General features: G+C 38.9%; 2 protein-coding genes across 3 annotated transcripts; one reads left to right on the top strand and one right to left on the bottom strand.

Moving 5' to 3' along the window:
• Positions 1–266: 266 nt before the first annotated feature.
• Positions 267–14,251, bottom strand: ppp1r3ab (protein phosphatase 1, regulatory subunit 3Ab). Of its 2 annotated transcripts, none has more exons than XM_088996305.1 (8): positions 14,136–14,251; positions 9,774–9,927; positions 5,544–6,328; positions 4,722–4,786; positions 4,537–4,622; positions 3,465–4,232; positions 3,100–3,339; positions 267–2,593 (listed from the first exon to the last, which is right to left on the bottom strand). In XM_088996305.1, exons 3-8 carry the CDS (start codon positions 6,314–6,316, stop codon positions 1,031–1,033), a joined length of 3,495 nt encoding a protein of 1,164 aa, XP_088852431.1. In that variant the 5' UTR covers positions 6,317–6,328; positions 9,774–9,927; positions 14,136–14,251; the 3' UTR covers positions 267–1,030. The 2 variants fall into 2 exon arrangements, with proteins under 2 accessions (XP_088852431.1, XP_088852430.1); XM_088996304.1 differs by having other exon boundaries at positions 3,423–4,232.
• On the top strand, positions 7,438–20,271 carry LOC148897408 (forkhead box protein P1-like). The gene is made up of 12 exons (XM_088995931.1): positions 7,438–8,162; positions 9,767–9,913; positions 11,461–11,544; positions 11,629–11,713; positions 13,008–13,203; positions 13,926–14,013; positions 14,094–14,339; positions 15,211–15,499; positions 16,963–17,033; positions 17,116–17,217; positions 18,587–18,708; positions 19,799–20,271. The coding sequence occupies exons 2-12, from the start codon at positions 9,821–9,823 to the stop codon at positions 19,869–19,871; spliced, it is 1,449 nt and encodes a 482-aa protein (XP_088852057.1). The 5' UTR covers positions 7,438–8,162; positions 9,767–9,820; the 3' UTR covers positions 19,872–20,271.
• The last annotated feature ends 4,582 nt before the right edge of the window (positions 20,272–24,853 follow it).

A 24,853-nucleotide genomic window follows, 5' to 3' on the forward strand; every position in this document is an offset into this window, starting at 1 on the left:
TCAAACCCATTAACCAATATCAGTATTTGCGGGTATTACGTGTTGAACGGGATGGTGTGTCATTTTGGAACCTAGTTTAGACCAAATCACGTCAGAAAAAAAATGTTCATCTTTTCCAAAGTGCAAATCTGCCTTGATGAAGGACTACTCATTAATTTCTGAAGCAATTGTTTACACCCCCCCCCCCACACACACACACACAAACAATATTCTATCTACACATCAACCACAGACGAATTTGCATTGACTCCACCTCACAAGATGTTGATGTGAATTTCAATTTAATGAAAATCTCATAAAAAGTCAATTTCAGTGACCTTCCAAACACTGTCACCACACATCTGAAAATACACGAGTCCTTTACGCAGCACATATTGAGTTTTCATTGACATTTGATCATTTATACTCTTTAAATGTTTAGTGCGCTTACTGAGACTGTCATCTCAAACTGTTATTTCCTCATAATGGAGCGGGAAGTATCTTTTAGGGGTATATTTGTACAAAATGTTCCTTATAATAAGGCAATTTTTTAAATTAAATTTGACAGTGATTGAGATACGCAAATGTTACTAATTTAGAAAATATATGGTCGTTACAATTCAAAGCGAATTGCCTGAAATGACACATCAAGTCTCTTGCTTGAGAAAATCATTCCAATCGGATTTCTGCTTGGACATGAGTGAAAGACTTCCAATTTGTCAATTAGTGGCATTAAAAATAAAATCCAATGTAGCAAAAAACATGTAAATGTGGTATTGGAATTTAGCATTTAGCATGTTTTTTTTGTGCTGGTCCTGCTTGAGTCACGTGTAGCAGCATGCTAGTCTTGCAAAACTAGCAACAAAATCACAACAAATGCAGTCGAGATCCAACCACCCGAACCCTACAAGCTGGTGACATCAGCAAGACGATCTGGTCAGCCACTCAGGGGTTGACGCCCCCAAGGTTAACTCCCCCCCCCCCCCCCCCCCACAACAAAACTGGTCAATGCTGGTTTTGATCTTAGTTCTTTTTGCGCCTTCTATGGAATTTATCCAATCGAGTTGTCTTTAATGGGCCGTTTCTGTCCTCCTTGACACAAGAGCCAAAGCACAGAAATCAGGTAGAGGGCAAAACATGCAAGAAAGTCGGAATAATAAGCGGTGACTACAAACACGGCTAACAAGGTGACGTAGAACAAAATTTTGGAGACGGAGCGACAGGAAGTGGTCTCTGGCGTTGCGACGTCCGCGACGGTGCTTTCGGGTTCACTCTGTTGCTGCGACCGAGCTGCGTTTTCCGCTTGGGCGTCTTCGCGGGCGACCCGCAGACGGCCGAGACGTTCCTCATCCGCGGATTCGCTGATGGGCGGCAAGGGTGAGGAAAGCGGTTTGCTTGTGCTCAGAGAAGGTCTCTTGCTCAGGCCAAAACTTGCCTCGGGACCCTGGTCTTTGGTTTGGACTGCACGTAGGCAGTGCATATAGAGCTCCACCTCGTCATCGGAGTCGGACTCGGCCGAGGCGCTGTCGCCCTCGGGTTGCTCGGTAAAGACGGGAGCCGCGAGTTTGTCATCTGAAATTTCTTCAGTGGGATGTTTGACGACTGCCGGACGACTCATGGAAGAGTCCGTCATCTGGTTTTGATCAGATTCCGACCTGGTGACATCATCATCTTGGCTTTCTTCATCACCAGCCGGGATTTCCTGCTCTTCATTTCTTGGATCGACGGCTGGTGCTTTATGTAGTAACACTTCATATTCCCCATCTTCATCTCTGATCTCCTGCCTCCACATCTCAACCTCTTGTTTACCTTTCTGCATTCCCGCAACCGGTTCTTCAGTTTCTCCAACATCTTCACCCACATCTAAAATCATCTTCGAGTGTTCATTCTCGACATCTTCAGGGTCTGCGAGCCCCGGAGTTGCGATCTCAAGTGCTTCTTCCACGTCATCTGGTTTCACCATTGGTGGACAGTGCCTGATCTCCTCACTCTCCTCACTCTCCTCCTGGAACACCTTTACCATCTCTGCCACGCCAAAAATATCGCGATTGATTGTTTGTGAAATGTTAGCCGGATCTTCTAAGCATGGGACACCTTGTGAGTCATCGTTCCACGTCAGTTCTTTATCTTCTTGGAAACTGTGGCTCCCGTTAAAACACAGTGCCCCATGAGCTCCAAGAAAATTCGGAGATGTTCTCACGGTCGTGGAGTCTTGCGTCTCTGATTCGTCAGTGACTGCGTTGCCGAAAATCTTGGTGTGGTTTAAAGATCTTGAAGGTGAAATGCTCGTTGATCCTACCGCAGAGGATTGTAGATAAGAGCCATGAACATGATCCAAGAAGACTTCCCCATCTACACCATCATGAACGGGATCCGAGTGATTCTTGTCGATGTTTGTTTGATCCGAAAATGTGGTCGCGAAAGCGCAATCATGTGGATGGCAAGTGTCTTCGGGAACATTCAAATTGGCGTCGACGCACTCTTCCATTGAGTTCTGGACCATATTTTCATGAAGAAGTTTATAATTCTGTGTGTCGTCTGACTTGGTCATAGTCTCTCCCGTATCCGAGCAGTCTGCAGACACTAAAACTCCGCGAGCAGGCTCCGATGGACTCTGAAAAAGGTGAAAAAAGCGGGATGTCACTTTTGGGCTACACTAAAAGCGGCCGTGCAAAATTCAGCGCTCGAGAGCTCCTATCCAGTCCGGTTTTGGATGTCCGGCTCTTCCAAGACATATGGATTTGAAGAGTGAGACTCAGTGGCTCTTAAACTACGTTTGATCGAACCCTAGGGGTTCGGTGAGTCGGCCTCAGGGGTTCGGTGGATCCTCCGTCGCAGAGGTCCACCCCACAGTCTAGTCTGCAGTTAGTGGGCACAGTCATTGAGAAGGGTTTGGTGAACGAGCATACGAAACTGGTGGGGTTCGGTTCTTCCAACAAGATTAAGAACCACTGGGTTAGGATCACCATTGGGCTTCCGTAGAGCTTGCGGATGATCATTTGATTCAGGTGTGTTGGAAGAGCGGGACTGTTAAAAAAAGAGGCTGGATAAGGAGTCTCCGGGACCAGACCTTGGGCACCAACGGCCAAAAGATTCAGACATCGACAGACGTGTCAGTACCTGAATGATTTTTGAACCTCCCGATGGCGGAGTCACCTCGGTTTTCATCTCCATCAGGTTTATGTTGGTTTTAGTATCATTCCTGGCGGTGTCGTCTGGGCACTGTATCGTTGCGTTCTCAATCACGTCTTTCAAAATTGGTTCCCGGCTCGGCGTATTTTGCAATACAGACTCTTTTGTCTCGGACCTTTGGGCGCTCCCCAAATTGCCGTGGCTATCCATGATGTCGCGAAACGGATTCTGAAAAAGGGGACAAAAACGACCCAAGGTTTTTTTTTCAGTTTGACCCAGACAGTTCCCACCATTGGCCGACATGCGCATACCTGAATTTTGCGCGACACCCCTGCCCCAGATAGTAAACTCACGTCTTTGTGAATCGTGGTCACGTCGAAGGTTGTTTGAGACGAGAGTTTCCATTCCAAAGCATCGTCGGCACCGTTCCACCTGCCGTTTTCCGGAAGAGGAACATTCTGATCAGCATCCAAGCAACCTTGAATCGAGTTCTCCATCCCATGCTCCGGTTCATTATCTACGGATTTCATCGCGGACTCTGACGACTTCAGATCAGCCAGGTGATTTTTCTTCCCCATAATATTTTCTTGAAGTTTGCGACTGGTTGGGTGGTCTTTACACTCGGTTTGTTGCAGAGATGTCGGATCATTTTCCTCAATGCCGAGCGTCTGGTGGTATGGAGTCGCCGTGGTTTCCAAAGTGAAGCCGTTGCTTTGATTCGGGCAGCTTTCATTAGTCTCTTCTACCTCTGAGATAAAAGGATGGCAATGTTCAGTGGGTGGAGGCTCCTGGTTTGACACGTCTCTGCTTGCCTTGCCTCTGAATAAGAAAGTCAAACTGGCACCCTGGCATAGCTCCGGTTCATGACGCGCTTGTGTCTCATCTTGTGGATTTGGCATTTCCCTCAAAGTTGTTTCCACAATACCGCAAGGGTCTTCGAATATCGGTTTCTCTTCAGGGACATTTTCCCGATCCGACACTGAGATTTCAACTTTGACTTTGTCTTCAGGACGAATTGTATTTTTGAGCACGCCGTCTCTTTCGGCAAAGCAGTCCCTCAGGCGAGCCATCCGGGCCGCCTTTCGCTGATTTCTTCGGTTGGCGCTCCACTCATTCTCAGCCTGTAAATCAACGCGAGAAAGAATTAGGAATCAACATGTATTCTTTTTTTGATGCTTAACTCATTCACCGCCATTCCCAAATTTATTCGGGAATTGAAAATCGCATTTCTTCAAACCCCCAAATGTATCTAACACGCGTGCAAGCTAACGTAGCCATCCTCCATGTTATGAGTCGAACACAGCAAAATTCGTGCCCACTTAAGTCAAACAACGGGAAGGTAAAAATATGAAGGTACATGTGGTGCAAAACCTGCTAACTAGCTAGTTTTTCGTGCTAATTGCTAAGTGGTAGACATCAATGTACCTGTAAATGGTTCCTCTCTTCTTGCGACTGATGCGGCGCTTGGGCTACTTGCTCACTGGCATTTTTTTCTCCATATGGTGCGCTGTCTGTCGAGAATTAAAAAAAAAAAAGGTTTGGTGTATACTTTACATTTTCCCACATAAATGCAACAAATTTAGAGATGAAAGAAAATATAAAAGATGTACCTGGTGACAGGTTTTCTTGGCATAGTGTTTCTGAAGTATCATCCACAAAGTTTGGACTCTCAGGTCTAGAAGTGAAACACAAATCGAGTTTAGACGCAACTTGGGATTCAAGCGTCAAAATTGTTGCTTGCAAAAGTAGCAGTATCAGGTCTTGGGAAGCCATTTTGGTGGTAGCTGAGTCAGGCTACGCTCCGGGCAGGTACGCATTGGCGATCCCCAACCAATGCGCGGAGAAAAAAAACCTCGAGTGTGTGGTGTGATTGTCTGATAGGACAATTTAAAGTTTTGGTTCGGACTTTAGAAAGCATCATGGAATTTTGATTTGCTTTCGCGGGCCAAATGACATGAGATGGCGGGCCAGATTTGGCCCCCGGGCCTTGACTTGGACACCTGTGATCTATGCTAACAATGTATAGTGAAAGGCAGAATCAGAATCATCTTTATTGCCAAGTAAAGAGGCACTATACAGTTCCATTTGGGCTACTGTACTGTAAATGGCTTGGGGGAAGAGGCTGTTTAAATGTTTGCTGGATTTGGTGCGCATGGCTCGGTAGCGCCTGCCTGAGGGGAGTAGCTGGAAAAGGTGGTGGGCAGGGTGCGGAGGGTCCAGTAGGATTTTCCGCGCCCTAGTTTGGATTCTTGCAGAACAATAAAATTGCTCGTTCATCAGATGGTCGATGCAAAGTCTCAACTACTTCCGCCTGATTCTATCTACGCTAGTGACGTATCGTGGTAAAGCAGACCAATTTGTTTCCTCTTAGTGTATGTTGGCAATGCATAGACGCACTTTTGTGGAGCAACCGTGAGAGTGCCTCGTCGTACCTCAGAGTTTTCAGGCAGCTTTTCTTCTGTCCCGTCTGAGTCTGGGGTCTCTCCATGGGCTCCTTTGTCCTTTGGTGGCAGATGAGGACGTAGTTCCTGTGGTTGTTGTTAGCCCAGAAGGTTCCCACGGGCGTCTCGTAACGCAGACAAAAGTCAACTCGGGACCCCTGTTCTCGGAAAGGGGGTACTAAGGTGAGCTTAAAGGAGAAGCGGTCCGTGTGAGCATCGCCAGATTCGGGGAGGTACTCGGTCAGGAGATCAAAGTGGCTGGCCCAGCAGTCCAACGTGGTCCGCACGTAGACGGCTTTGTGGAAGGACATGTTGAGGACGCAGATCAACCCCTTGAGCGTGCTGGTTCCCGGGATCAACTCCACGGACTCCAACTCTATTTTCTGCTCCTGGACCCTAACCAGCAGATCCTCCGGAGACAACGGCGATTGGAAAGTCAGCGGAGACAGGCAGTAGTCCTCCGTAGACAGTCCCTGGTCATCCAGGCACTCCGTTCCCGGTGGATTGGAAACATCCCACAAATCAAACTCCTTCACTTGCACCAAACTTAGACCTTTGGCGTCCGCAAAGGACACCCTGCGGGAGGCGCAAGGCGGCAACTCGGGCTCAGAGTCCTCCTCGGAGAGCGAACTCCGTCGCCGAGGTAGAGGAGAGGATTTGGGCCTGATGCTGATCACCACCTCCCCGTCGTCCTCATCCACGTCCACGCCCGGCAAAAGGAGGCGACAGGCCCGGGACAGTCTGGTTTGTCCCTCGGAGTCCATGGGACCGCTGGCCTGGGGAGAGTGGACACGAAGGTGATCGAGACGCCGCCCCCACCACCCTTACTGTGTTTCTGTCAAGTGACATTCAACAAGCTCTGACTTAACAGATGGCGTCGAGTTACGCGTGACATTGGCGCTAGGGGGCAAACACTAAAAATAGGCGGGAAGGGAGTTCAAGTATGTGCGCTAGTTAAAAGCCAAGGCCCGGCCGGGAAAAACCATCCCGCCGACGCTGAGTCGGAGCGCTTGGTCGAGGGGCTCTCGCGACCTCGTGATCATCTCACGATTACCTTCTTATCGGTTTTAATCGAGATTGATTATATTCAGTATTTATTTTTACTACCTGTGTTGCGTCCTTCACTCGCAGCAGGTCCGCAGCGTACCGGCGCAAAGTGCTAATGAAGAAATTTCTTTCACCTATGAAGATTCAAAAGGACCTTATGATCTCATAGAGGGGAGCGGGGTATGCGGCTCTATGGTTAGCTCAAAGAGTAAAAATGTGATATAATCTCACTTTCCGTTTCATAATGGATGAAAGAGGAACTGAATTACGGTGGCGGCCGCGTGCAAACTTAAAAACATTTGTATCTCAAATCAGCGTTCCTCATTGAAATGAATGGAAATGCCAATAATCCGTTCCAACATTCACTTTGCCAGCCAGCCAGATAGCTAGCAAGCCAGCTATATAGCTAGCTAGCCAGAAAATAAATAGTAAATAGACAGCAAATAGCTAGCTCGCTTTTAGTCCTTTTCATCCAAACGTCAAGTAGAGTCTTGGAAATCCCGATGAAAACGAGGTCTTGATTGCTTTTACTATGAACGAACGTGTGGATTCATGATAATAATAACAATAATAATACATTTCATTTATAAGCGCCTTTCAAAACTCTCAAGGTCACTTTACAGTCGCTGGATCGTTTTTTCTATGCAGGTGAGCAGTGGCAGTCACTTGCGCTAGCATTCACTCAACCCAGAAGGAACTCAAATAGATAGAAAGCTAGCTAGCTAGCTAACAGATAGCTAACAGTTAGCTAACTAGCTAGATAGCCATATAGCTAATAAATAGTTAGCTACATAGCGAGCTAGCTAGCTAGAAGGCACACTTATTGTTTTAAAAGTGAAGACAAAATAACCTCATGAAATTGTTTTTGCTAGCTTCGGAGCTGTCCAACCTTTCTTAATGATGTCCATCTATTCTTAAAAAGTCCGTCTTGAAAATGGCTTTCACAGTCAATCTTCTTTCTTCTTTTCCTTTCCGCTTTTCCCTTCAAGGGGTCGCCACAGCAAATCAGTGTCTTCCATCTGTAGACGTTTGATCCGCATGTTTGTTTTGGCCAAACTTTTACGTCGGAGGCCCTTCCTGACACAACCCTCTGTATTTATCCGGACTTGTGACCGGCACAAGAAGACTTATGTCTCTTTGTGGCTACACCCGAAACTCCTCCCCATTCCAATTGACTTCCCGTTTAGTTGTTCAAACGACTAAACGGGCCTTTGATAACGAGTCTGACGGATGCTGTAAATGAGGACACGCACCAGATTAAACGGGTCCCGTCACAAAATACAAATATAAAGAAATGACACGTGTTTGTTTGTTGTGTATTTATACCCAATTACGTCTCCTGCGAGATTTATTTACAAGAGATGTAACAGCCAAGTCCTAAATAGATCGAAAGCGCCTGCTCATTAGCTCATTTCCCATAGCCCCCCCCCCCCCCCGCTTGTCGAAATTGTGGCCCCTCCCACTCAGGTAGCTTCATCTTCATCACATGCTCCTCGTCATCCTCACTCGGCAGCGCCGTCAACGCCGAGCACGGAGCTTCGCTTCACTGCAAACTCCAGAACGGTAAGTACGTTCGCTATGTACGATAATGCGCAAAAAATGGAACCCCTTTTAAGATCTGACCTATCAAAGAATAGTCAGAAAATTCTGATTTTGGGGGGGGGATCTGAGATATTAATTCACTCTCATGTCAAAATCCAAACCCCCCCCCCAAAAAAAAAAATTGTTCTGTCATGTTATTTATGAAATATTTTTTGTATCACATTTGATACAATAGGCCACCTATTTAAAATGGCATTTTTTGTGTAGCTTTAACTCTTGTTTCTATTTATAATTGTATTTTATTTATTATTGTATCTATGCTTGTATGTGACTGTAAAGCAGGGGTGTCAAAGTCATTTTTTGCCGCGGGCCACATTGTAGTTCTGGTTTCCTCTCGAGGGCCGTTATGAATTTGGGGAAGCCATTAGAATGTTTAAATCCCTTCAAATATTACAGAGAGCACACAGCAAATTAATGAATAACTCGTTTTCAAATCTGAAGTCAAGAATAATGACTTTTATTGTGGTAGACATCCAAAAATATGACATTTTGGCTCAGATTTTAGCAATCATCATGGAATTTAACAAGTTTGATTTGCTTTCGCGGGCCGAAAAAAATGATGTGGCGGGCCGGATTTGGCCCGCGGGCCTTGACTTTGACACCTGTGCTGTAAAGTGTCCTTGAGAGCTTTGAAAGGCGCTTGAAATAAAATTTATTATTATTATTATTATTTAAATTTTTATTATGATGATGCTGATTATTATTATTATTATTATTATTGATGAAAAGGTTTCTTCAATCTTCATCTGTACTTCTTTGAAGGTGTCGGACGTTTCACTTCTTATCCAAGGAGCTTCGTCAGCAAACTAAAGTCTTACTGGTAGTTTCGGCCCTATATATAGGATATATATGTATATTACGGATATATATAGGGCCGAAACTACCAGTAAGACTTTAGTTTGCTGACGAAGCTTCTTGGATAAGAAGCGAAACCTTTTGAAGAAACCTTTTCATCGATGGACCATTCCAGTACGACTGAGAGCTTACCCAGATGTATTTTTATTTTTATTCAAAAAATTCAAAAAAAATCAAAAAAATTAAAAAATTAAAAAATTAAAAATAAAAAAAATAAAAAATTAAAAAATAAAAAAATTTACATTCACAGTTAAACATTTAACCGTTTTAATGTTTTAACTTTTTAATTTTATTATTTGTTAATTGATAATTGTTAAAACGTTTATCTTTTATCTTTCATCATTATTATTATTATTATTATTATTATTATTATTATTATTATAGGCGCTTTTGGCAACTTTTTTTTCTGCAGCTTGACAGACATCAAATATCACCTCGAAAGCCACTTTCTGACTCCAGCAAAACGGTCCAGAAAATGCTGAATTATTGTGGAAATATTCAAAATGTGTTTGAAGGTGTAATTTCAGCGATTAATTCCATGAATAAAGACATCAAAATAGTGTCTGTTTGTATTTTAGGTAGCATGATGTAGATTGCAAGTGAAATGACCATTTAGGGGGAAATCTTGTTTTAAACCTGTAGTATCAAAATTGCTACAGACATTTTTATGCGATATAATTGTCATATGATTTTTTTTTGGATGATACTAGTTATCACCTGTTGTGATCGGGCTGGCGGCTTTCCTTGCCCACATCTTCCTGGCCATGATGACTCCTGGTCAGGTGACGGGGCCTCTGTCCATTAGCCACCTGCGCGCTCTGATGCAGCACAAGCAGAAGGCCATCATCCTCCAACAGGTACGCCAGCAGGCCTAATAAATAAATACATAAATACACATATTAATAAATACATAAATACATAAATAAATAAACACACAAATAAATACACGCATACATAAATACACAAATAAATAACTAAACACACAAACAAAAAATAAAAACACAAATAAGTAAACACACAAATAAATAGATAACTAAATGCATACGTAAATACACAAATACATAACTGAACACACAAACAAAAAAAAACACACAAATAAGTAAACACATAAATAAATAGATAAATAAATGCATACACAAATACACAAATAAATAACTAAACACACAAACAAAAAATAAAAACACAAATAAGTAAACACACAAATAAATAGATAAATAAATTCATACATAAATACACAAATAAATAACTGAACACACAAACAAAAAATAAAAACACAAATAAGTAAACACATAAATGAATAAATAAATGCATACATAAATACACAAATAAATAACTAAACACAAAAAATAAACACAAATAAGTAAACACAGAAAGAAAAATATAGATACATAAATGCATACATAGACACACACATAAATGACTAAACACACAAATAAGTAAACACACAAATAAATAAATGCATAAATACACAAATAAATAACTAAACACACAAACAAAAAATAAAAACACAAATAAGTAAACACACACAGAAAGAAATACATACATAAATGCATAGACACACACATAAATGACTAAACACACAAATAAGTAAACACACAAATAAATAAATAAATAAATAAATGCATACATAAATACACAAATAAATAACTAAACACAAAAAATAAACACAAATAAGTAAACACAGAAAGAAAAATATAGATACATAAATGCATACATAGACACACACATAAATGACTAAACACACAAATAAGTAAACACACAAATAAATAAATGCATAAATACACAAATAAATAACTAAACACACAAACAAAAAATAAAAACACAAATAAGTAAACACACACAGAAAGAAATACATACATAAATGCATAGACACACACATAAATGACTAAACACACAAATAAGTAAACACACAAATAAATAAATAGATAAATAAATGCATACATATTTACACAAATAAATAACTAAACACAAAAAATAAACACAAGTAAACACACAGAAAAAAATAGATACATAAATGCATAGACATACATAAATAACTAAACACACAAATAAGTAAACATACAAATACATAAATACATAATTAAATAAAAACACACAAATAAGTAAATACACAAAGAAATAAATGCATACATGCGTTGTAAAATACGCTCAGTAGAAGTCATTTGAGGCCATTTTACAAATGATGGACGCAACTTGGTTGTCCGGAGACGTCGGTTGTCCTTTAAAGTAAAACTTAAACATGCACAAGTTGCAAATGACATGCATCCATCTGCCAATTTTATTGTAATTATTCATAACTTAAGACAATTTGTCTCTGACGAATAACTCCATCTTGTTTGAGGCGTGAAAGGTTGACGAGGCGACTTTTGATGTCATCTCAGGCGGTGTGATTTTCTTCTTCCAGCATCATCTCAAAGAGTTTGACAAGAAACAGCAGCAGATCAACGTGCGTTTGCGACAGCGGCAGACGCTCCAACAAAGCAAAGACGTAAAAAAAGACTGCCATCCATTTCGGCAGATAGGCTAACGTTTTGTTTATTTTCTGACATGGCATCTTCGCTGTGTTTCGCAGTTCCTTCCACAGCAGCTGGTGCTCCAGCAGCTCCTGCACATCCACCAGCAGCTTCATCGACAGCAGTCAGCACGTCCACCCGCAGGTAAAAAAAGCTGCTGTGAATCGCCACTGACACATTCAGTTTCTTCTTTTTTTGTTTTTGTTTTTTACTGGCAATATAGTGCAGATAGTGGATGGTGGCACTTTTGTTTTCAATGGATTTGGAAAAATTGGGATTTTGACAAAAAAATGTTGAACAAATTCAGTGAAATATATTTATTTGTATTCATTAATTACATTATTTATTTGCATATATATATATATATATATATATATATATATATATATATATATATATATATATATATATATATATATATGTATATATACACATATATATGTATACATATATATATACATATATACACATACATTTATATACAGTAAAGTCTCGTTATATCGATATCGGATATATCGATAGTCCCGTTATATCGATATTTTTCGGACTCCCTTGAATATCGATATAACGAGACTTTACTGTATATACATACATACATATATACATACATATACAGTAAAGTCTCGTTATATCGATATTCAAGGGAGTCCGAAAAAATATCGATATAACCGGGACTATCGATATATCCGATATCGATATAACGAGACTTTACTGTATACATATATACATATATATACACATACATATATATACATACATATATATACACACAGATACATATATATACTATATATAATAAAAAATACAAATATATAATTTAATTAATCAATACAAATAAGTCAATTTCACTTGATTTTTAACAACTCTATTTATATATACATATGAATTGACTAAAAAATTAATGGAAATATCAAATTTAATTAATTAATACAAATAAATACATTTCACTGGATTTTTTATCAAAAATTATGACAAAAAACAATGATGAAAAAAATGATATCTATTATTTTTGTGTATCTCTCTCTCTCTCTACATACACACACATATATATATATATATATATATATATATATATATATATATATATATATATATATATATATATATATATATATATATATACATACACACACACATATATATATATATATATATATATACACACACATATATATATATATATATATACACACACACATATATATATATACACACACATATATATATATATATACACACACACACACACACACATATATATATATATATATATATATATATATATATATATATATATATATATATATATATATATATATATATATATATATATATATATATATATATATATATATATATATATATATATGTACCCATCCCAACATTCTGTATTTAATTCATGAGGAAAAGCTAAATGACGCTAACATTTATCGATTAGCCGTTGTCAGCTCAGTGGAATCAAAGGAGCTTTGGAAGGAGATGACAAAAAGAGCAGCAACTTCAGCAGCAGCGGCAGTAGAAGAAGAAGAAGAAGAAGAAGAAGAAGAAGAAGAAGAAGAAGAAGAAGAAGAACACACCGTCAAGCGCCATCGTGAAGACGCTGCGAAGAAGACGACGGATCGTGAGAGTCAAACGTAAGCGCTTCGGTCATGTTCTTATTTGAGCTATTTTATTTCATGTATTTTTTTTAACTCATTCACTGCCGTTCACAAATTTATTCGGGAAATGAAATTATGACACACAGCGCTATTTCCGCATTTGTTTGGATTTTGTTTTTTTCATGCTTGGGTGTCGGTAAAGCGCTAGCCATGGCCTCTGGCAATGTTTTTTTTTCTTTTCCACAAGGGGCCAGCATTTCCTTTTTTCTTTATGTTAGCGCTTTGTTACAGCTTCAGCTAAAGCACTATATCAAGCAATATGGATGGATATCTGCCCCCATTTCAAGCTCAGATAAGTCAAGACTCATATCACTTAGGAAAAAAAACACTTTTTTTATTCTGAAAGAAGAGCGACTAAGGTTTCTAACACTGCATTGAATGTTTATGTAGTCCTTAAAGGACAACCGACACCATTTTTTTTGTTTCCTAACTGACATCAGAAAAACGTTTTATAGCATCTCAAATATCCAAAACACGTAGGCTGATATTTTTAGTCAAATGCAAAACACCAATCAAAATGACGTAAAGTGTCCCAAAACTGCCACAAAATGAGGTCGGAAGTGGGCAGATTCAGGAAGTCCCGCCTCCTTTTTCGTGACATCACTATTGCTCACAAACTGCCTTGCTCCAGAATCCAAACAATGGCTTCAGATTCGGAAAAAGATGCTTTCTTTATCATTATCGTGTGCGCGTTTCAGGCACCTGCGCTGCGAGTCCAACCTGGACGCCAAAAGTGCAGCGCAGTGTCGAGTCCAGATGCAACTGGTTCAACAGCTGGAGTTTCAGGTGAGCCTATATTAGGTACACGTTCAGATTGTGCTTTCAAATGCACCACCATTTTTTTTTTTTTTTTGAAATTCCTTTAGCTACGCAAGGAACAAGAGCGCCTACGGGCGATGACGGCTCACCTTCAGTCGACGCCCGTCGCCGAATCCAATATGGCAACATGGACGCCACGTGGCGTGTCCTCCAACTCGCTTTGTCCGCAGGGAGAGGTAACGTCTTGCGTCTGTGGGGACAAAAGTTGTGCAACATTATTATTATTATTATTATTTTTGTTGTTGTTGTCAAATCATACATTTTTTTTTACTGTTATGATGGACATGATAGAAGTAAAGACTTGTACAAAGTAGTAGATAGAAAGCGAGCTAATAGAGAGCCAATAGATAGCTAGCTAGAGAGCTATTAAGCTAATAGATAGCCAGCTAGATAGCCAGCCAGCCAAACAGCTAATAGATAGCTATTAGATAGCCATTAGATAGCTAATAGATAGATAGATAGCTAGCTAGCTAGCCAGACAGCTAATAGGTACCAAATAGATAGCTAGCCAGCTAGATAGCCATCTAGATGATACTACTACTACTAATAATAATAATAATAATAATAATAATAAGAAGAAGAAGAAGAAGAAGAAGAAGAAGAAGAAGAAGAAGAAGAAGAAGAAACAAGAAGAAGAAGAAGAAAAACAAGAAGAACAAGAACAAGAAGAAGAAGAACAAGAAGAACAAGAACAAGAACAACAAGAACAGCAAGAACAAGAACAACAAGAAGAACAAGAACAAGAAGAACAAGAACAAGAAGAAGAAGAACAAGAAGAAGAACAAGAACAAGAAGAAGAACAACAAGAAGAACAAGAACAAGAAGAAGAAGAACAAGAAGAACAAGAACAAGAAGAAGAAGAACAAGAAGAACAAGAACAAGAACAACAAGAACAAGCAAGAACAAGAACAACAAGAAGAACAAGAACAAGAAGAACAAGAACAAGAAGAAGAAGAACAAGAAGAACAAGAACAAGAACAACAAGAACAGCAAGAACAAGACCAACAAGAAGAACAAGAACAAGAAAAACAAGAACAACAACAACAAGAAGAAGAACAAGAAGAAGAACAACAAGAACAACAAGAACAACAAGAACAAGAAGAAGAAGAAGAACAAGAACAAGAACAACAATAACAAGAAGAAGAAGAACAAGAACAAGAAGAAGAAGAACAACAAGAAGAAGAAGAAGAAGAAGAACAAACCACCGCAAACAGTTTGGCCGTGCGACAAACGGACTTCCTGTCGCGCGTCGGACATTTGTGTGAGAATGACATGAAAACAGGCCAATCCAATCCAATGGCTGCGTGGACTTTTGTTGACTTGCAGGCAAGGTCAGTGGCCGGCGAAGCGCCGCGGGCGAATCGTCGCCGATCGGCGGCCGCCGTCCGCAGCCCACCGGGGGGGACACTCGAGGCCGAGAGACGTCGCCATCATCGCTTGGCCTTCTCCAATGGTCAGACATTCTCTGATGGCTTTTCACATCGACACATTTGCAACTCATTCGCAAAGGTATTGGGGAATTCAAAAGATCACGTTGAGCGACAGTTTTATTTCTTCGTGCTTGGGTGCTGATAAAGCACCTTTCGTTTCCACAAAGGGGCAGCATTTCCACTTTTTGCATGTCAGCGCATAAAAATAAAAATAAAAATAAAAATAAAAATAAAAATAAAAATAAAAATAAAAAATAGAAAATGAAAATGAATCAAATACAACTAAAAATAAAACTAAAAATAAAAATAAAAATAAAAAAAATAAAAATAAAAATAAAAATGAATAAGAACAAGATAAAAATAAAAGTAAAAAAAAAAAAAAAAAGTAAAAGTACAAATACAAATAAAAAATTACAAATTACAAATTAAAAAGTAAAAAGTAAAAAATTAAAAAGTAAAAAATTAAAAATTAAAAATGTAAAAAGTAAAAAGTAAAAAATAAAAAATAAAAAATAAAAAATAAAAATGAAAATAAAAATGAAAATGAAAATGAAAATGAAAATAAATCAAATACAACTGAAAATAAAACTAAAAATGAAAATGAAAATGAAAACGAAAATAAAAATAAATAAAATAAAAATAAAAATGAATAAGAACAAGATAAAAAAAATAAAAATAAAAATAATATATTTAATATGTAAGCGCCTTTCAAAACTCTCAAGGACACTTTACAGTCACTGGATTTTTTTGTGCGGGTGAGCAGCGGCAGCCATTCGCGCCAACGTTCACGCTACCCGGAAGTAACACAGCAACAAAGTTATGAAAGTAGAAAAACAAAATACAGGAGCTGCTGGAAAGGCAGCCACTCTCGTGGCGCCATCTTGAAGTCAAAAAACAAATATGACAACACAAAGACACCGAGAGTCATTCATTCTTCAGCACTTGCTGTTCCCTCTCTGTGACATGAAGCACATCCGGATTAAAGAGGAGAGGATCAAAGCATCCTTTTCAGCAATGGATCAGGGACGTCATGGTGGAATGTGCACGTCTACTACAAACTAAATGTTGAATGCAAACACGAAGCTGTAGCATCCATTGACCAAAAGAGATTGTCTCACAACTCCTGCCCCACATAAATCCGCTTCAATTCCAAGCCGCGACAGTTCCACATACGCACCTGCGGTGCTCTGCGCCGACTCTAAAAGATTCCCACTAAATTGAATTTTCCACAAAAATGAGCAGATAAAAATATGTACGGGCATTTTCATTGGTTGGCTTATTCTACATGTCATTGGCTACGGAAATTTCCGATATCCAAAATTTAGTTGATTTTATGACAATGCAATGTGAACTCATTGACTGCCAGACGACATGCAAAAATGTGTCCATTCCAGTGCCAGGGTTTTTGTCATTTTCATTCAAATTCCAGGACCCACAGAATATAGAGTTCTACGACTGTTTTCAACTGGTTCCTCTCTTGCGGTAGAACAAGAACATGAGCTCTACAAGAACGCCGACATACGACCGCCTTTCACCTACGCAACCTTAATACGACAGGTGCAATCTGGTCTTCTCAAACGATAAATCTTCCGAGAAAAAAAAGAAACAGTTACTCATCTGTGACATTTTCCTTCGACAGGCTATCGTCGAATCGCCAAACGGGCAGCTAACGCTCAATGAGATCTACACTTGGTTCACGAGGACTTTTGCTTTTTTCCGCCGCAACGCCGCCACCTGGAAGGTAAAAAAAAAAAACACGTAATTACTGCTTGCACAAGATGACATTTTTGCTATCAAGATGATATTTGCTATCTATTAGCTGGCTAGCTAGCTATCTCACTGGCGAGATAGCTATCCATTAGCTGGCTAGCTAGCTATCTAACTGGCGAGATAGCTATCCATTAGCTGGCTAGCTAGCTATCTAACTGGCGAGATAGCTATCCATTAGCTGGCTAGCTAGCTATTTAACTGGCCAGATAGCTATCCATTAGCTGGCTAGCTATCTATCTAACTGGCGAGATAGCTATCAATTAGCTGGCTAGCTAGCTATTTAACTGGCCAGATAGCTATCCATTAGCTGGATAGCTAGCTATTTAACTGGCCAGATAGCTATCCTAGCTATCTAACTGGCGAGATATCTATCTATCTATCTATCTATCTATCTATCCATTAATTATCTATTAGTTAGCTAGCTAACTTTCTATCTCTATTTGAGTTCTAGTCCAGGTTGAGTGAATGTTGGTTCGTGTTGCTATCTATTAGCTATCTACCTAGCTATTAGTCATCTATTAGCTAGCTAGCTAACTTTCTACCCATTTGAGGTATTCCGGGTTGAGTGAACCCTGGCTCGTGTTGCTATGTATTAGCTATCTAGCTAGCTAGTTATCAATTTGCTATCTATTATCTATCTAGCTAGCTGATTTTCTATCTATTTGAGTTTTTCTGGGTTGAGTGAACACTGGCGCGTAAGGCTGCCGCTGCTCACCCAAAGAAAAACGTATCCTGGGACTGTAATATTTTTTTCCGCGGGTGAGCAGCGGCAACAATAATAATAATACAATGTAAGAGACCTCCGACTCTCTTCTTTAATCTGAAAAAAAAAAGTTAATTCCTAAATTATAGTGGTCTGGAGTTATCTGAGCTTGAAATGGGGTCAGATGTACAAAATACAATAAATATTGGTTTATGCAGCTGAAGGTGGAACAAAGCGCTCACATGGAAAAAAGGGAAATGCTGCCCCCTTGTAGAAGTGAAAAAACACTGCCAGACGTCTGGCCAGCGCTTTATCGGCAGCCAAGCATGAAAAAAACAAAACCCAAAACAATTCAGAAATGGCGCTCATATTTTTAATTCCCGGATAAATTCATGAATAGCAGTAAATGAGTTAATGAGAGAAAAATATTCAAAATGATTGTTTTTTTTATTTTTCTATTACAAAAAAATAAAATACATTTGAACCCGTATGTGTACACTTTGATATCTTCTGCCTTTTAATACAATCAATAAAACTGAAAATTTCCAGAAAAGAATACTATACTGTATCACATTTAACCCAGCTGACTTTCTAATTTCATTTTTCCCTCCAAAATTATTTGTCATATTGTTGTCAGAACGCCGTACGCCACAACTTGAGCCTTCACAGATGCTTCGTGCGCGTGGAGAACCCCAAAGGCGCCGTTTGGACGGTGGACGAAGCCGAATACCAGCGACGGCGATCGCAAAAGATCACCGGGTAACTTTAGACCGACGGACACGCGGGCGTAATCATAGAGTCGCTTTAAAGGACAACCGACACTATTTCTTGTTTCCGAACTGACATCACAAAAACGTTTTATAGCATCTAAAATAGCCTAAACAAGGCAGGCTGATTTTTTTAGTCAAATGCAAAACACCAATAAAAATGACGTAAAGTGTCCAAAATCCGCAAAAAAAAATGAACCCGGAAGTGGCCAGTTTCAGAAGGTCCCGCCCCTTTGTTCGTGGCGTCACCCCAAGACGTTTTGCCTAGCTGGAGAATCAAAATACTGGCTTCAGATTTGGAGAAGATGCTTTCCAGTTATGAATATGATTCAAATAGTTCTGAAGAGGAAAGCATACATGTTTGCAATCGATTAAAGAATTATATGTGCCATTTTGAGGCAACATTGGGAGAAAATCTCTCACCCCCAAAAAAAAGAGGCACAAAATGGCGACCTCCAGTGGCCACCTCCGCTTCCACAGGCTGATAAATTCCTTATATGGAGCTTGGACGCCCTCTGCTGGCGGCTTTTGGGTGCAACACGGTTATCAGACCAAACATGTACAGCAAAATACATTGACGTGATGGAAGGACTGCTACAATGTGTCTTTTTTCGGTCAGGGGCGTTCCTTTAGTGACGTCACATACGGACTCGTCACCAACTCAAAAACAAGACTTCCGGAATATTCAGAGCGAGTCTTAAAACGTAAAATATAGCTGTATGCGGTGGAATCTTATTAAAATACGCTCAGTAGAAGTCATTTGAAGCCATTTTACAAATTATGGACACAACTTGTCCGGAGACGTCGGTTGACCTTTAAAGGACAACCGACACTATTTTTTTGTTTCCTAACTGATATCAGAAAAACGTATGATAGCATCTAAAATAGCCAAAACACGCAGGCTGATATTTTGAGTCAAATGCAAAAACAACAATAAAAATGACGTAAAGTGTCCCAAAACTACTTCAAATTAAAACCGGAAGTGGCCAGTTTCAGAAGGTCCCGCCCCCTTGTTGGTGACATCACGCCAGGACGTTTTGCCTTGCAATTTGACTTTTCATGATGAAATGGTTCTCTCACAGGAGTCCGTTATTGATGAGGAGCGTCCATTTTGGATCGGTTTCGAACACCCACCTCACAGGTAAGGAGGGTTGACTTTCAACAGGAAGTCGTTAAAAAAATATTTTGAGCCGCTATTTTGTTCCTTAGATGGCAATTGCAGAAACGGCGGCAGCGCCGGGAAATGATTCGGTGGAATAACAGTCAGCCTTTTTTTGCCAAATTTCACCAACTCAAATTTTATATATACAGGTAACATCCGACTTACGACTGAGTTCCATTCTGACTAAATGGTCGTATGTCAAAATCAATTGAAAAGGTTTAATAGACACTTGGAGGCCAAATGACTGGCAAACTCTGGTGCCATCACGCGGTCGATTGTTGTGCGAGCGTGAGATGCCGGCTGGCTGGCCAAAATTGTCCTACACGTTGCTAGCGTGTTGCGGTGCCAGGCGTAGAATTACTGCGCCGCTTGAGTGGAGTTCTATCTATTTGCTATCTATTTGCAATACATTTGCTATTTGCTATCTGGCTAGCTACCTAGCTGGCTAGCTATTTGTTATTTAGCTAGCTACCTCTTTGCTATCTAGCTATCTATTAGCTAGCAACCTAGCTGGCTATTTATTAGATATCTGTCTAGCTGGGTAGCTATGTAGCTGGCTATCTATTAGCTATATATTTGCTATCTGTCTAGCTACCTAGCTAGCTAGCTATTTGGTATCCATTTTCTATCTAATAGCTAGCTACCTAACTGGCAATATATTTGCTATCTATTAGCTAGCTACCTAGCTGGATATCTATTAGCTATCTGTCTAGATAGCTAGCTATGTAGCTGGCTATTTATTAACTATATGGTTGTCTAGCTACTTAACTAACTGTCTAGCTGGCTATCTATTAGCTATCTATTCACTTTCTATTAGCTATCTGTCTAGCTACCTAGCTAGCTATCTATTTGCTACCCATTTTCTATCTATTAGCTAGTTACCTAGATGGCTATCTATTTGCTATCTGTCTAGCTAGCTAGCTAGCTATGTAGCTGGCTATTTATTAACTATATGGCTGTCTAGCCACAGTAGCTATATATATTTTTTTTGTGTGTGTGTGTGTTTTTCTGACAGCTCTCACTTGAACACGTCATCCGCTCACCGCCGAGAACCTGTGACGGAGAACAAAATGGCGGCGAACAAAATGGCGGACCGCCAACAGTTAGTCAACAATGGCGACTTGTTGTGACTCCATTTTTGACGACTAAACACTGGATGTGAAATATACTCGACATTATGTAATCATTTTCGATAGTGATAATCTATGTATTTTTTTTAATACATTTTCTTTATCCTTACAAGGTTAGCAGGTGTGCTGTAGCCTATCCCAGCTGACTTTGACCTGATGTGGGGTACACCCTGGACTGCTTCGCAGTTTCTTGTTTCAACCTATTATAATAATTGCGCACAATGTCTCTCTTTATCTCCTGAATAAAACATTAACATCAATGCATTATTGACCGAGTACATTTTTTTAAAAATTCACATATAGCGTGTCATGATACATATGCGGAACTGCCGCAGCTTGGAATTGAAGCGGATTTATGTAGGACAGGAGATGTGAGACAGGCTCTTTTCATCAATGGATGCTTCAGCAAAAAAAAAAAAAAAAGATTATGGTTTAGCTACCTATTTGCTATCTATTAGCTATCTGGCTGGCTAGCTGGCGGTCAATGTATTTATTAGCTATTAACTGGCTATTAGCTGTTGGCTAGCTGTTAGCTAGTGGTTATTAGCTGACTATTAGCTAACTATTAGCTGGATATTGGCTGTTGGCTAGCTATTAGCTGGCTAGCTTTCTATCTGTTTGAGTTACTTCTCGGTTGAGTGAACACTGGCGCGTGTGGCTGCCGCTGCTCACCCACAGAAAAATTCATCCTGTGACTGTAAAGTGACCTTGAGAGTTTTGAAAGGCGCTTAGAAATCAAATGTATTATTATTATTATAATTATTACAGCTTCGTGTTTGCTTTCAAAATTTAGCTTGTAGCAGACGTGAACATTCCACCATGACCGTCCCTGATCCACTGGTGAAAAGGTTGTGCTTAAAATTGAAGGGCTGTGTCTTATCATAATAATAATAATAATAATAATAATAGCCAATAGCTATCTATTTGCTAGCTATTGGGTATCTATTCACAAGCTATTAGCTATCTGTTGGCTAGCTATTAGCTATCTGTTGTCTAGCTATTAGCTATGTGGCTAACCCAGTCTGATCAAGATTTTAGGAATACATTTGCTGTCCATTAGCTATCTGGCTGGCTAGATGGCTATCTAGCTAGCTATCTTGCTGGCTACCTAGCTGGCTACTCAGCTAGCTATCTAGCTGGCTACCCAGCCAGCTACCTATTTGCTGTCTATTAGCTATCTGGCTAGCTATCTATCTATTGGCTAGTTATTAGCTAACTAGTTAGCTTTCTATCTATTTGAGTTATTCCGAGTTTGAGTGAACGTTGGCACGTGTGAGTTGTGAAAGGCGCTTATAAATGACATGTATTATTATTATTATTATTCTTATTATTAATACTTTCTGTTAAAGTTTGCCCGGTTCCGACGCATCATCGCGGCTTGCTAAGAACACCTAAGAAAGCGTCAAATTGGACGTTTGAGGCATCGGCGGCGCGCCGTCGTCTCATCCGAGCAGAAAAATGAGAACAAAGGCGCCATGTTGTGACTAATGTCAGTAATTGTCTGCGCTGATGACAAGTTAGCTTGAGTGTTACTCCCGCCCCCCCTCGGCTGCCTTTCAGGTGATTGGCTGTCACTGCCATGACACTCTCCCGCCACTTGAGTTGAGTTTACCCAGAAGACAACCTCAACGCTTTTTTGTGCGTGTGCGGCTTTCATCTGACAAGTGTGTCTTTTGAATACGTACTTTGGAAAGTATCACTATCAAGCGTCCTCTTCTCATGGAGATGTGAGAATAATAATAATAATAATAATAATAATAATAATGAAGAAAATGAAGATGAAGATGAGGCTGTCACATGTCACATGTCCAATCACCTGTTATAAGATACTTGATATTTTTTTTATATATACAGTTGAAAAAAAAAAATATATGAAAAAAATATTTTTTTTTCAACTACAAATTGTTTTTTCAACCCCAAAAAATATAGAGATTTTTGTTTTTTTTTCAACCCCCAAAAAATACACGCATATATATATATATATTTTTTTTTTTATTGAAATTAGTACAATAATAGTTTTTTTTTTATAAACATCAAATGTTTTTTCAACAACAAAAAAATTGTTTTTCAACCAAAAAGATATAGAGAGATTTTTTTCAAGCCCAAAAAACAAAAAAATATATACACATATGCATATATTTTTTAATTGAAAATAAAACAAATACGACAATAAAAAAATCTATTATTTACATTAAATTTTTTTTCAACCAAAAAAAAAATATCTATATCTATTTATATCTATATATATTTATATTATTTTGTTTGAAAATAAAACAAATACTATTACTACTACTAAAAATGTGGGTTTTTTTTTCAATCCCCAAAAAAATTACACAAAAATATTTTTAATTAATTAAAAAACAAATACTAAAATAAAAAATCTATTAAATACATATATTTTTTGTTTTTTAACCAAAAAATACATATACACATTTTTCTCTTCAATGAAATAGTCTAATAAAAAAAATGTTAAATTTTTCTTCAATAAAAAAATTATGATAAACATATATTTGGTTATTTTTTTTCAATTTAGAAAATATGTATATTCCTATATATCTTTGTGTTTAATTTTTTTTTTCAAACGAAAAAAATACATATACCCATATATATATATATATATATATATATATATATATACAGTAAAGGAGCACTAAAACAACGTGTAGCATCGCGTAAGTGACAAATGAACATACCTCTCTTGTGGGCAATTTCGCACACGTCTAATTGAGGTAAGCGCAATTATGCTTCTTTTTGTTGGAACCTTCATCAGCGGCGAGGCTTGGTGGCCTTTTTTTTCCCTTCTTGATGAATCTCTCCCTGGAGGACTGAACAAAGCTTTTGTGATGAACAAAAAGGCAATGGAACACTTTCAAGTGCCGCAAACAAACACGGGAGAGTCCGCTTAGGGTTAATCCAACAATTACGCTGCCCATTTGATGTCATTTGACAGCTTTTTAAGAACACGCGATCAACTTTTTGCTTGTTCGCTCAAGAAGATGAGCTGCGCAGTGGAGCAGCGTATTTACCAGTGGTGGGCCGTGCATATCGCCCCTGGGCCTCCAAAAATAATATTGATAAATAATAATAATAATAATAATAATAGTAGTAATAATATACTAATAGTAATAATATAGTAATACATAGTAATAATAATATAGTAATAAATAATAATATAGTAATAAATAATAATAATAATAATAATAATAATAATACATTACATTTCAAAGCGCCTTTCAAAACTCTCAAGGTCACTTTACAATCACAGGATGAGTTTTTTTTCTGTGGGTGAGCAGCGGCAGCCACACGCGCCAGCGTTCACTCAACCCGGAAGTAACTCAAATAGATAGAAAGCTAGCTAGCTAGCGAATGGATAGCTAATAAATAATGATTAATTTCATTTATAAGCACCTCACAAAACACTCAAGGTAACTTTACAATCACAGGATGAGTTTTTTTTCTGTGGGTGAGCAGAGGCAGCCACACGTGCCAGCGGTCACTCAACCTGGAAGTAAGTCAAATGGATAGAAAGCTAGCTAGCTAAGAGATAGCTAGTAATAATAATAATAATAATAATAATAATAATAATAATTTACATTTCATTTACAAGTCTCTTTACATCATAGTGACAAAATGATCGCAAAATGATCATCATAACTAAAAAAAAAAGTGTATTTCAAATTCAAGGTTCTGATATTAGCTACCCTTTAGCAGAGTTAGCGCATCTTTACATTTGTTCATGTAACTTTGATGGCTAACATGAGGGATATCTCTATTGTATTTGCTTTCAAAAAGGAGTCCAGGTAACATCCGACTCACGACCGGCTCGACTTACGACCACCAGACCC

This window comes from Hippocampus bargibanti, linkage group LG05 (genome assembly GCF_051943395.1).
Source record: "Hippocampus bargibanti isolate YZ-2025 linkage group LG05, ASM5194339v1, whole genome shotgun sequence".
NCBI lineage: Eukaryota > Metazoa > Chordata > Actinopteri > Syngnathiformes > Syngnathidae > Hippocampus > Hippocampus bargibanti.